At 37.7% G+C, this 14,940-nt stretch overlaps 2 protein-coding genes across 2 annotated transcripts in view; both read left to right on the plus strand.

Annotated features, from left to right (window-relative positions):
- LOC123557416 (leucine-rich repeat-containing G-protein coupled receptor 5A-like) overlaps window positions 1-14,940 on the plus strand; it is a 216,238-nt gene that overhangs the window by 41,139 nt on the left and 160,159 nt on the right. The gene's annotated exons all lie outside the window — the stretch shown is intronic.
- LOC128557347 (histidine-rich glycoprotein-like) lies at window positions 6,620-7,597 on the plus strand. The gene has a single exon (XM_053544646.1). It carries the CDS (start codon window positions 6,620-6,622, stop codon window positions 7,595-7,597), a length of 978 nt encoding a protein of 325 aa, XP_053400621.1.

Below are 14,940 nucleotides of genomic sequence, written 5' to 3' on the forward strand. Positions count from 1 at the left end.
AGAATGTACATTTTCTGCATTATTTCAAAAGCGTTGCAACGGTTTACTACCTTCTGCACATTTTTGTTATTTATAAGAATGCCTTGCAAAAGTCTTCTGTCACTAGTCACTTTCAGAGTGCTTTACTTTTAATGTATATTTAGTATTTAAGATTATGTATCTTGCTTTATTACTCAAATATAATAGTTAAACATGACTTTCTGTGTCATGCCGCCAATAACAGGGACCACAATGGAAATAAGAAGAATCATTTCATCTTTTTTGTGTTATCCCTGGTATTGGTGAGCATTACATGGCTTTGCTGAGTAATATGATATAACTGTCTAATGATTTGTTGGTTTGTCACTATTTAATATTTATTATGCATTGATTTGTCATTTGTTTTATCGCTATATTGCCATGTCATGTACACTTGTGCCAGATAAAACTTACTTACTTACTTACTAATGGAATTTTGAGAGAAATTATTTTTCGCCTAAAATGTGTGTCCCTTTAACCATTGGTTTATATTATATTTGATTCTTTTAATCACAACCAATAAGCGTTGTGATAGCTGCTTATTGTTGATTATACGAAAAATCAATTTGTCTTTTTGAAATCATTACACCGTGATATCCTTTCCGCGCCTGTAACGTAATAAAACGTGTTGGCGTCTGATGGCCCTTTCACGCTTCCGTAGAATCAACATTTATCACACGAAATTCATTTTGAAACTATATCTGAAATGTCTAGGTCTGCAGCTCTCAAATACGGAAATAGCTAACATTCGAGGCATATACTGACACTTTTAGAGAACATCAAATAGGACTTGTTGAACGATTTGCGGACCCCTGTGGGATTTGTGTTTATTCCGAGTTAAAATAGAAAAAAAAAAAGAAGTCCACGTGCATACATTTAGACGGGATGACCACTGCGCGTGACCCCTGACTATAGACCAATGCAAATGTGACTTTCGTTTTCAAGTTCAGCCTGTTTACTTTCATTTTCTTTACTTCCGGTTAAAGCTGATAGACGTCTGACATCACTTTCTGTGTTGTCAAAAACGTACGTATGCCTGGCGGGATTGTATAAAGATGTGCCCGTCGTCCTACGGATATAGCTCCCTTGAAAGCTAAATTCGGAGCACGTTTTCGTATATAGCTCCTTCATATAGAGGAGCTGTATAGGAACGCAAGATGTGCGAATCCGAATATGACTCCCTATACATTAAGATGCTATAACATTTATGTAAAAGTAATACAACACGTGAGTATGTGTCAGTGTATACTATTTGGAATATAATATTACCCAACGGGGGAAGCATCCGTGCGTACGAAAGAGCAAGAGAGGTACGCACGTCTCGAAAATGGGTACCCACAACACTTTACAGAAATGATAAATGACAAGTGAAGTTAGGCACCTGGGTATTGCTTTTTGTATCTGGACTAGCAGTCACGGTCATTTATTTAGTCCAAATACACACTTGTTCATACTGTGACACATCTTCTGACTTATGTGAAAGAGTCATCAAATCTGATACAAACGTTAATTTGGTGTAAGTGACGATTTTTGTACCGGACAGGTAACTGTAGAATTTTAGCCCTTGACGAAATAAAATAATTGTCACAAAGTCGTAAAACTGTACAGAAGTATGGAATGGCAAAGTGTGAATAAGCTATGACCCTTACATTAAATTTTAGATACCATTGGTGAAATATTGTGACACAAACTGGTCGTTAAAACTATACAGTCACCAGATTTATTTAACATAAATTGCATCTAGTCCCAAAGGAAAATGAATATCAATGTTTTTGTTCTGTGAAAATGTGACAGTCCGTATCATATCGACAGAAATTTGGTTTTGTATGTTCGGAAGCCCCTACAGAAACAACCAGACTGTGTGTTTGCACAGGAATAACGCGGTTACTTTCTTTGAAAGAACACGCGATATTGCATTCACGATGACGCGACATTTCAATGATAACTTAAATTGTCTAAATTGTCATTCTCTGTGAAAAATATGTCTTACAGACAATGTCGTGACACAATGAGCGTGACACCCAGGTTACACATTCAAATGCGTGTAGCCGAGCTCTGCTTTCTATCTCGGCATGCATTTGTTACTATGAAAGATTAAATGTCGAATTACAGCTCTGTATTCTTTTTGTTTTGCTAAATATATTTCGACTGCCGATGGCCGGGCGTAGCATTGCAGCTTATGGAACAGACTTTTAAAAAAACTTTTTGTTTTGTTTTCGGTTTCCTTTTAGTTTTAAAGCATGATTTCTGTTGGTTTGCTGAAAAAAATGTATTTATTTTATTCAGTTATAAAGAAAAAGATCTAAAAGATAAAACATCTGATAATGACCAAGTGAACTTTTGATTTTTACTTAAATGGGTTCTACGTAGCTTAAACATACTTCCTACTACAATTTGAACTTTTGATTTTTACTTAAATGGGTTCTACGTAGCTTAAACATACTTCCTACTACAATTTTATCAAAAGGATAATGGTATTCTTGACAGATGTTTTAGACGAAAAATGTTGTTAAAAAAAAGCACCAACAGATTTGTATGGTGACCAGTAGCGTCCATTTAAAAGCCGCGAGAAATTTTACCGTCAGTTTATAAAATGTCGCGTGCAACTTATGTCGAAATTGAGGTAGCCGATTGCGGCCATTTAAATCCGCGATATTTTTGTTTTGATGCGTACCTTATAAAAAGTCGAGTTTAAACATATAAGCCTAGAGTTTTTATGCCGAGAAACGTCTTTAAAAAAAAGTCGCGGATTTCTTACCCGCGACTTTTTATAGCGTGATTCCACCGGAAGTAAAATGGGCTTTAGTAGCAGTAGCAGTACCAAACTTAGAAAAAAAGAAACTTGCAGTAGCAGTAGCAGCAGTAACAGTAGCAAAAAAGTGAAATCGGCAGTAGCAGTAACAGCAGAAGCAGCAATAGCTGTAGCAGAGGTAGCAGTAGTAGAAGAAGGAGTAGCATCAACAACAGCAGCAGTAGCAGAATTAGCACAGTAGCGGTAGCAGAAGGAACAAAAGCAGCAGTAGCATCAGTAGCAGTAGCAGCTGTAGCAGTAGCAATTGCAAAAGTAGCAGCAGCAGTAAAAGCAGAAGCAGTAGCAACAATATCAGCAGCTGCAGAAGCAGTAACAGTAGCAGCGGCAGCAGCAGCAGTTGCAGCAGCAGAAGTAGCATTATCAGCAGTAGAGCATTAGCAGCAGCAGCAGTTATAGTAATAGCAGTAGTAGCAGAAGTAATAACACACGTTTTTGCTACTACTACTGTTGCTTTTGCTATTGCCTGTTTCACAAACAGCTGCTCCTGCTGCTACTGCTACTACAATGTTCACGATTTCTTTCTACTACTGCTAGTGTTACTGCCGATTCACGTTTTTGCTACTGCTGCTACATGTACTTCTACTGCTGCTACAGTTACTGCTACTGCTACTGTAGCTACTGCTATTGCTGTTTTTGCTACTCCTTGCTACTGCTGCTTCTGAAACTGCTGCTACTGCCGCTGCTGCTACTGCCTGCTACTGCTGTTGCTGTTACTCCTGCTACTGCTACTGGTGCTACTGCAGCTACAGTAAATGCTACAGCAGCTACAGCTACTGCTGCAACTGCCTTCTTCACGTTTTTGCTACTGCTGCTACAGCTTCTGCTACTGTTGCTACTGCTACTGGTACCGCTGCCACTGCTACTGATACAACAGCTTCTGCAACTGCTGCTATTACCTTTACTGCTTCTGCTGATACCGCTACTACTACTGCTGCTGCTACTGCTGGTACTGCTGTACTGCTTCTGCTACTACTACTACTGCTACTACAGCTCCTGCAACTTTTACTGCTAATGCAACAGCTGGTACTGCTGTTGCTTCTGCCAATTTCACGCTTTTGCTACTGCTGCTACTGTTACTTCTGCTACTGCTACTGCTGCTAATGCTGCTGCTGCTGATGCTACTTCTGCTACTGCTACTGCTACTACTGCTACTAGTGCTACTGCTACTGCTGCTACATCTACTGATACTACTGCTACTGCTACTTCTACTGCTGCTACTGCTTATGTCATGTTTTAGCTAGTGCTACTACTGCTACTGCTACTGCTGCAACTGCTACTACTGCTGCTGACAATTTCGCGTTTTTGCTACTGCTTCTGCTACTGCTGCTACTTCTTCTGCCGATTTCACAGTTGTGCTACTGCTACTGCTACTACTGCTGCTGCTAGTTTTACGTTTTTGCTGCTACTACTACTGCCAACTTCATATTAATTTTGAAAAGAACAGGTGTATTCAAATCACTCCGTCTGCATAAAGTATCGCGGCTAAAATACTCGCTATTTTTCGCCGCGACATTTTATGAGACCGTTATAGAAGAAACAAAAAGTCGCGGCTTAATTTTTACCCTCGACATTTTGTAGAATTTCTACTAAAATTGCAAAAGATGTCGCGGATTTATTTCTGTTCCTCGACTTTTTATAGAGTCAAACAATGGACGGTACCGGCTACCGGAGTCAAATTTTTCCTTGCTTTTTTCAACAACTATTATAAAATGTCGCGGTTTATTTGTTTCTCGCGGCATTTTGTACGATTTTGACAGAAAATCTCGCGGATTTGTACATGTAAGTTGCCCGCGATATTTTATACACAGACGATAAAATTTGTCGCGGGTTTAAAATAGCCGAAACCGGCCTACATAGGTTTGTGAGTTTAGCTCACATTATAAGGTATATATACGTAAACATGTAAATATATTGTATATTCTTCGATTTGATGATTTTCGAAACTGATGTATCTTGATGATTAATGGGCTATATAATATTGTATTATGTAATTTAGCGGACTGAAATTTACTCGTTTAATTCGAATGTTTGTGTCTACATACATTTCTCTCTATACATGAAAATCTTCGCCTGTCTGTGTAGATATGTCTCATTTTAAATGGTGGATGTTCATGCATACTTAAAAGAACTTACAACTCGTGCACATACTGAAAGAGATTGTAAGTAATTCTTACAATACGTAGGTTCCTGGCAAACTGGACAGAAAATGGGCCATATATGTGTCTGTGTGTCCGGGACATTTCTCAGCAACCACTGGCTGGAATTCAGCGAATCTTCATAGGATGCTTCACTTCCAAGAGGAAATGCGCATTTTTTCTTCGTGTTCTGGTCAGATGATTTTTTTTCAATGAGTTATTGCCCTTTGATTATTCAACATTAGTAAACTATAGCGCCTTCTATGTCCAGAGATTTCCTCACCAACCCCAGGCTGATAATTAGCGAAACTTCATGAGAAGTTTCACTCAACAAATGCTTACTGGAGTTCCAAGAAATTTCTTTGGAAGCTTCACTACTAAAACGAGGTATGTGCTTAGTCGGTGAATCCTCTTTTGTACTTTTAATATGCAATAATCAAACTTTGGGGAACATCCATCGGTTATACCGTTTTATCATGTTTTTCCTCTGCTAATGCAAAACAACGCTAAATATTCCAGGATCATCATGCAATTCCTAAATGAGATCGCGACATTCTCTCTTTGTTGATCACAATACCAGTTTCATTCTTCGCCGTCTACTTCGGCGTCCCTTTATAGATAATATCCAAGCAGTGAAAACTCTAGCCGATTCCGAAACGAAAACAAAAACTGGTTCGGTGTATTTGTGAAATGACCTTAAATAATGGTTGCATCAATCAATGAAATTAAATCTTAACAAACAATGATACCAGGGGGCGCTTTTATCTTCGTGTTCGGAAGCTTCCGCTAAACCACGGAAAAAATACGACACTGCGCATTTTGGCTATGTGTCCGGTGACCGGACCTAACCTGTAATTTTTGTAGGCGTCCGGTAATCAAATTCGAAAAGACATGTGTATCATGAAACATGTACGCATGCTATTTATCGCATTAAGTCAGTTGAGATACCATTCGTCTCTAAAAGTAGCATTAAAAAGCTATAGCATTCATCGACTTTTTGACAGGCAGCTACGTTTATTATCCATTGAAAATCCCTTTTAATTGTTAATTGTTATATAAGAGTATCGAATTTTAAAAGTTTCGGGGAGACAATTAATTCAATTCCTGAGTTCATTTTGACATAATTTTGTTGTGTAGGCTATTTAAAGGGCGCTATAAATATCTGCTGACTACACAGTATTAAAGTTAGTGTTTCGAAAAAAGAATGCTTATTTCACTTGAATTCAGATAAGATAAGAATATATGTTGTTTGTCCGGTTGCCGGACGTGTAGCCTTAACACTTTGAGAATGTATCTATATATGTTGTCACAACGCATCATAACCCACAGCTAAATCTATATGCAATTATCAAAAATACTTGCATTTAAACATTTAAGGGCGATGCAGGTTTTCCTTTAATATGTTTAGTGAAAACTGAGAATATTCCTGTCAGAAATTGCTTCTGTTGTTTTCAAAATATTTTCACAGAAATATTCTTTTGATGACCCTCTACCAATTTTTTTTTTAGATCATTCCACTATTTTTAAAATATGGGTGCTAGAAGGCGGTGCATATTTTCCGTATGTGAGTAAAGAGAAAACATTGAGATTATCAAAGAACATCATAAAAACATGACAGCCAGAAGGCGCTGTCACTTTTGTCTATATGTATACAATGGAATCTTTAAAAAACTTCTTGCTCTTATGCACGTTTTCACGTAAAGATAGAGAGCATACACATAGAGAGCATACACACAGAGAGCATACACATAGAGAGCACACACATAGAGAGCATACACACAGAGAGCATACACATAGAGAGCATACACACAGAGAGCATACATATAGAGAGCACACACATAGAGAGCATACACATAGAGAGCACACACATAGACAGCATACAGATAGAGAGCATACACACAGAGTCCACACACAGAGAGAGCATACACACAAAGAGCATACACATAGAGAGCATACACACAGAGAGCACACACATAGAGAGCATACACACAGAGAGCATACACATAGAGAGCATACAGATAGAGAGCATTTAAAAGAGAGCATATACACAGAGAGCATACACATAGAGAGCATACACACAGAGAGCACACACATAGAGAGCATACACACAGAGAGCATACACACAGAGAGCACACACACACAGAGCAATCACACAGAGAGCATACACATAGAGAGCACACACATTGAGAGCATACAGATAGACAGCATACACATAGAGAGCATACACACAGAGAGCACACACATAGAGAACATACACATAGAGAGCATACACATAGAGAGCACACACGTAGAGAACATACACACAGAGAGCATACACATAGAGAGCACACACGTAGAGAGCATACACACAGAGAGCATATACATAGAGAGCATACACATAGAGAGCACACACATAGAAAGCATACACACACAGAGCATACACACAGAGAGCACACACATAGAGAGCATACACATAGAGAGCATACACAAAGAGAGCACACACATAGAGAGCACACACATAGAGAGCATACACATAGAGAGCACACATATAGAAAGCATACACACAGAGAGCACACACATAGAGAGCATACACATAGAGAGCATACACATATCTCCCCTGACGTCAAACGTGATAAAATATTACTACCGATAACTATATTTTGACGACCTAGCATGCTTCATGAGCTTTTTACTTTTGATGTGTTTGCGTGTGGTAGGAAGATAATTTATTGGCATTTTATAACTACAAATCTATATCTTAATCGCACATGAATACACTTTAAGAGCATTTTAGATTGCAGTTTAATCACGCAAGTATAGATTTTGTTAGGGTTTAATATTGAGATTTTATTTCATTAAATGGTTAAAGATGAAATGGTTTGATTTCATTTCAAAAATAATATGTGTTTCATATAATTATAGCGTAATCAAAATGATTTGGTCGAAAATAAAACTTTATTCACACACCAAATTTTACATTCTTGCATAGAGGACTAGAGTTTCCGATGCTTTCAACAGTGCTGGGGAACCTCATCTTAGATTCAGGGGTGTTTTCTCGGGCAGTAAATGACGATTAATGAATTATATTGTTCTCTATCCCATTCGCGCAGTAATTGTTCGATTTACAAGATAATCATAAAAAATGGGTTTGCAACATAACGTTAAGAGAAAGAATCCGAACTTTTAAAACTGCACAATTATAGCGCCACTCAGATATATGTTTGTGGTCTTACATTGCAAACCATTGGCGTTGAAACACAGTCATCCTCTGTCAGCCCCTGGAAGCGTTAAAAGAAAAAACGCCCGCTGTAATCACCTAAAAGCGTTGAAACACAGCCGCCTTCTGCAAATCCCTGGAAGCGAGAACACACAACCCTCCTCTGCAAAATCCTGGAAGCGTTACTGCAAACACCTAGAAGTGTTGAACAACAGCCGCCTTCTGCTAACCCCTCGCTGAACACACAGCCGTCCTTTGCAAAACCCTGTAGGGGTTGAAACACAGACGCCCGCTACAAACCCCTGGAGCCGTTGAAACTCTGTCGTCCGCTGCATACCCTTAGAAACGTTGAAACACAGCCAGCCGTAGCAAATCCCAGGAAGCAGTTTTAACCGCCTCTGTGACCTAGTGGTAGGGGGCCTGCTTCGAGTGCGAGAGGTCGTTGGTTCGCTCCCTGACCGCGTCATACCAAAGACGTGAAAAATAGTACCAGTAGCTTCCTCACTTAGCGCTTTGTACTAGGACTGGACAGCCCAGTGTCACTATATTGTGTGTGGCGGGATGTTTCATGCCGTATGTCTACGGCGTGATATTTCAGTTGGGCAGCACTATAAAGTTGGACATTGCGCTCACTGCTACAAATAGACACCGTCGTTTATCTGAATGAAAAATTGTTGAAACAGACGCTTAACCTAAATACACACGCACTTATGCATCAACACTGGAAGCATTGAAATACAGCCGCCCACTGAGAACCCATTGAAGCATTGAGCACACAGCCGCTCTCAGCAATCCCCCTGGATAGCCACCCTCAGCGTACCCCTGGAAGCGTTGAAAACACAACCACGTTCTGTCGATTTTCTGCATTTTCATACGCCCGTTTTGAAAAAAAAAAACTGGACGTAATATGGAATGTTGTTGTCATTCGGTATATCGCATGTTACAATAGAGGGATCGATCCTGATTTTCGTCGCTTCGCGCAGGATCGATTCCCTATCAATTTAAAGGTAGATTTTGGAATCAAAGCGTTGAAAGCACAGAAAGGTTGAAACCTTTCGATATGCTGTTAACAAATTATAATCTGAAGAAATACATGTTGTTCTGGTAAGAAGCGTGTATGTAGCCTTCACTTTCACAGGAGCTGGTATTAAAGGCATGTAGGTAGTTATTCGCCCGATATGCCACCGTGGTCTACTCGAATGTAGTCCATATTAATTAATATATAGTGCACTTTTCCCGACTAGTAAAGGCTATTTTTATGTCAAATATCAGCTTTATTGATGCTTGATTGTAAAGAAGAATGTCTGCTGATGTTTTTAAGCTACGTTATATGCTTCAAAAAAGTTAGTCGAAGCTGTTTGGTAAAATGAAAGTAAAAGTATGTATTTCCTGATGTCTACCTATACAGTATTAGCGTGCATCAGTCACGTGACCATGGCTTCACTCCCATAAGTAGTCATGTGCATCTCCTCAGATCTTTTTCTACACAAAGAGCTAGGTTTAACATGTAATAAAGTAGTAAAATATATCTCCGATATCAATCTAGAACCTGAGCAGACGATTTAATGAGAAAAATAGAGGATAAGTCAAGGTCTGTGCACCCTGAACAATGAGAACAATGGAGGGTAGGTCAACGCAGCCTAAACAAAGGCACTGTTGACGGACTCGCTTGGGTATGACTTAATCAGTAGCAGACGATGTTTTCCAAACCATATTTATTCAACAGTAATTACGAAATAATTGTGTACATAAATGCGCTCCCGGTGTTCCCAAACTGCGCTTATCATTTAAGAAAAATAAAACAAACAAAAGGGTCATTGTGGTCCTACTGCTCACCAGGGTATCAGACGGTATTCTCCAAGTGATCAGATCTCCAACAGTTCAACTCCAAATTATCAAGGGTAAATTAGAAGGATATGAAAATAATATCGTAGAATCAGACGACTACAGGCAATGCACATCGTACAGTACCAAAATGCACTTACTGCAGCCACAACACCCAGAAAAGTTCAACTCCAAGAATTCAACACCTCAAAAGTTCAACTCCAAGATCATTCTCCAAGTAATCAGATCTCCAAGACTATAAATTTGCTCAACTCACAAGACTTCCAATGTTTGCCAGGTTTCAAGTTTTTTTTTTACAATTGCTAAATTGTGAGGCTTAATAGGTAAATTAAACGAGGATTATCAATTGTTCTAGCAGGGTTGGCATATAAGTGAGGACTGTTCTAAAAAGGTTCAGAATTCAAAAGCTATTATACATGTATACCATCTAGGATGTACCTCTGCTTGTCGGTCTTTGGATTACAGTATGTTATAGCGTTTCGAAAACTAACGAACAAATCTACAGTTGGCAGCGGGTTACATCAACAACAAATAATATATATTGTTGACGTAATCAATACAACTTTCTATGTTCAGCAATCTATTGTACATATGATATTTGAGTTAATGTTTTCTTGACAAATCTTGACAAATTAAATAAATAAGGCTACTTATTAAGAACAGCAATTGTGTCGACTTCCACAAAACAAAAACACAATTGTTAGATATATAGAATAATGTTTTGAGAAAAAAGGATCATAGGTCCCTTCTCTTATTCTTAACTATAGGCTAGAAGACATAATTTTAAAAGTATTTCCATGTAGCTAGGTTGAAAGTATCGCGTAGAGTAGAAAAATCTAATTATTTTTTTTTCAAAATTTAACACGATATCACATAATACACCATCTTTCGCAATTCTTGGAGCAAGGGTTGTATAATTCTACACATTTCTGTGAAATCAACTTCTTGTTTAGCCGACACTAGAAATACAATGTACTGATGTCACGACTTAGTGTTGCAGCCCCACTTCTTTAATTAATGGGCTGTTGTCTTTAAACTCCGCTACCTTGTTAAAAAAGTTTCTACAAACGACCGACGCTGCTAAAACAACAGTAGAAGTCAGTGGGGTCCACCAAACTAGAAACTAGACCTATCTACCCCCAAATCCTGCTGTTTCGACTTCCGCACATTTTTCAGATAAAAAAAAGAAAGAACTATACACATGAAAATTGTGTTATGAATGTTTTGACAATTAAGGAATACGGATCTTTTATCTGTTTTTTTTTTTCCAGAAAATATATATTGAACTTATATAGCTGCAAGTCACTAAGCAAAGCGCTGGCGCGGCACATGAATGGAATGTAGCGTTACATCGAGAGAAGACGAAACTGTCTCCCTTTGATGCTTTGATTCTATTTTTGCTTAAATGAAATCAAGCAGTTTCATTAATCGGGTACACATATGTAGGCTGAACACCACTAAATCCAGCTGTTCTTTATTTCATATAAAATCTACTTACTTCATAACGGTTTTTCGACATTTTCTAACATATCAGATTTTCAGAGACTTATATTCCCATAAAGAACTAGATCGCTACTTTAGAAAAACAAAAAGAAAAGGGAATGTTAACTTTTATATAAGAAAACTACAGTTCGTTAAATACAACCCGCTGAATTTACTACTTTTCGCTTCTTTCAATTTCTCTTTACTGGTCATTAAATTCTTACGCCGCCATTTTCACCTAGCATGCGATAGGAACATGCCGATTTCAATAGAATGTAAAGTGATACATACTGAAACGCGGTAGAGTAAAAGTAAGCACGTTGCTGCCGAGAAAATGCACTAGGAAAGGAAAAAAGATCAGTACTATTTATATTGGACTACTTGTGACTAGACCAGCGGAGGCTTACATTCTATTTGGTAGTGATCAGCCTGTAGGCCAACATCGAGAAACTTCACATCATGCAAACGTCAAATATCAAATGTGATATTCTACATAACTAATCACTCGTTATGTACTGCTTTGATTCTATTTTGCTTAACGATCTATTTTAAAGACTGTAGTTTTCACTCTGTTTTATTAACGTTTCGGCCTTATGACAGAAATGCCAAAATGACAGATTTCGAGTAAATTTCTACATCATGGCGTTCTTTCAATTCAACAACAATCATAATACAAATCCGGAACTGGCGTAACGTTGTTAAACGTCATCGTCAAGTCCCGCTAAAATCGAGACACATTTACGATTTACAGGGAATGCCAAAATTTATCTTGTAAGTAATAATATAAGTCTATGTAATATTATATATTGAAACAAATATGTAACTTAAAAACGTGCAGATGCAGCACGATTGCATGCATAACATCACATATGTAACGTATTGTTTATATTGCCACATTGAAGTAATGTATCAATATATACTACAACTATATTTACATAAAAATATGAAATCTTAAACAAATATTTTGACTCAATTTTACATCAATCGTGGAAAAAGTATAAAAAGATATAATTAGATACAGGAAATAAATAATATGAATCGGTCATTATAAAAGCTGTACAAAAATAGGAAAAATTTAAGAATAAAGGGAAGTAATTAAAAAAAATCTAATCTATTTTAAGACGAAATCAAACAGTTTCTTATATAGGTCACAATTAGCTAAATAGTCTTCCCTATATATTCTATATAAAACTGACCTTTTATAAAGAGCTACCAAACATTGCTAGACCCGTTTCAGGGAACAAATCCTTACCTCATTTTAAAGAGTTATGATAAAACTGATATAAGTAGGGGTCATGTATTTTCTAAGAGAGATTTCTCTGGTCACATTTGCTTACTGTAAACTGACATCAAAATCACACTGCTGTGACCTGGAAGTACTACTCATACTAAAATTGAGCTTCACTTCACCAAATACAACCTGCTCTCCCATTTTTCCTACCAAAATGTCAAAAATACATTCACAATGAAATTTAAACAGAAACTATAGCTTCAATTTAGACCTCTGTTGCCATGACAAGTCAACAGACCTAAAAACAATTTTTTCATGCGAAATGACGCATTCTTTAACCTTATTGTATTTACATATGTATGAAAATATCAACGGACTGTAGAACAATGTTCAGAGAACAGTTTATATCAATAAAAATATCTGTCGATTAGCCTGAAAAAACGGGTAAAAACCTTATGGCGGATTAATCTGCCTTTCAGTGAAAACTGTCAGTATGATATTCTTGCAAGCTCAGAATTACGGTAATTATAGGTCTCAACCGCTTCGCGGTTTCAACCTAATAAAAACAACACTGCCCATATTTGTACTGATGTGCAAGACGTTGCGGTTCGGACAAGTTATGTGGACGCATATTAGGCACAAGGAAAAAGCGTATTATTCCAAAAAATCCGAAGTCAGACGCTCTGTGCACGTGCCGGAAGTACACATTTTTTTAATTCGATAGTATATATCTCATTCAGTATATCGCATGTTACCGTAGAGGGATCGATTACTTAATATGAAATAAGGCACTGCCCCCAATCGGGAATTGATCCGACTTCAGCTCATCCCATAACATTTGAAAATAATTTTCTAATGACAACACGGAAGGACACATTTTTTAATTCGATAGTAAATATCTCATTCGGTCTATCGCATGTTACCGTAAAGGGATCGATCCCAATTTTCGTCGTTGCGCGTAGGATCGATTCCCTATCAATTTAAAGGTAGATTTTGGAATAAAAACAACATTGCCCATATTGTATTGTATTACAGGTTATTTCCGCCTCTTGGATAAGCGCACCTTCCGGAGAGGTAGATTTATTTATATGAATTTTGCTCACTAGGTGCTTTTATTTACAAGTGCACACTACGTGTATATATACCATATATCCATATTTGTACTGATGTGCTAGACGTTGCGGTTCGGACAAGTTATGTGGACGCTTATTAGGCACAAGTAAAAGGCGTATTCTTCTAAAAAATCCAAAGTCAGACGCTCTGTGCACGTACCGGAAGTACACAGTTTTTAATTCGATAGTATATATCTCATTCAGTATATTTGAAGTCATACATTGGTATACATCTGCTCTGTTTATTTAATTAATTCAGCACATTTATGCTGAATATACACATCTTAGCGTACACGTGTAGTTAAATGACGACTGACATACATTTTCACATCAGCCAATCAGAATAGTTTTGTAATTTAGACCGGAACTTCACCAGGGAAGTTCAAGCAAGTTTTTTTGTGTAACGGTGAAAAAACTGTAAACTAGCGTTGTTTTTCTAAGATCGAAGAAATGTGACCGGTAAACAATGGAAGATAAATTACCACTTGTTCAATATCCACAGTATATATTTACCGAACTGAGTGTTTTAGGTATGAAATGCGCGATTGAAATGGGTTAGTATATTTTCCCGTTCATGACCATGGTTCTTATAGAATACCTAGAGGTAGGGTATAACATGTACAGAGGCATTTTCTTTCTGGTCTGGTGCCAGTGTTGTGAATAGGCAGTCTGGTTCTCTAACGTGTCCGGTGTATAGCACCGATACACGCGAAGCAAGCCGTCGTTCCTGGGAAGAACCAGTACAGGCCTCTAAGTTAGGTGGGAGACACTCAAGAGCATCTCAGAACCCCGGACCTCTGGATTGACAGTCAAGCGTGTTACCACTAGACTACCGGCCCACCATAACAGTAATCAATAGGGCATTTATTGTATCCTAAATGACATTCCTCGACTTTTGTCAGTAGGTCTATAATATTATGATAAATAAAATCAATATGCGAACATCATTCATCATCATTGTCATCATCATCATCAAGTGACTTATGTATTCACTTCATTCATGTACAGCTGAAATTCAATATGTTGACATAAGTCATCATCATCATCATTATAATCAGCATCAATGGACTTATGTAATTACTTCATTCATGTACAGCGGTGTATATCAT

This window comes from Mercenaria mercenaria, chromosome 5 (assembly GCF_021730395.1).
Source record: "Mercenaria mercenaria strain notata chromosome 5, MADL_Memer_1, whole genome shotgun sequence".
Classification (NCBI taxonomy): Eukaryota; Metazoa; Mollusca; class Bivalvia; order Venerida; family Veneridae; genus Mercenaria; species Mercenaria mercenaria.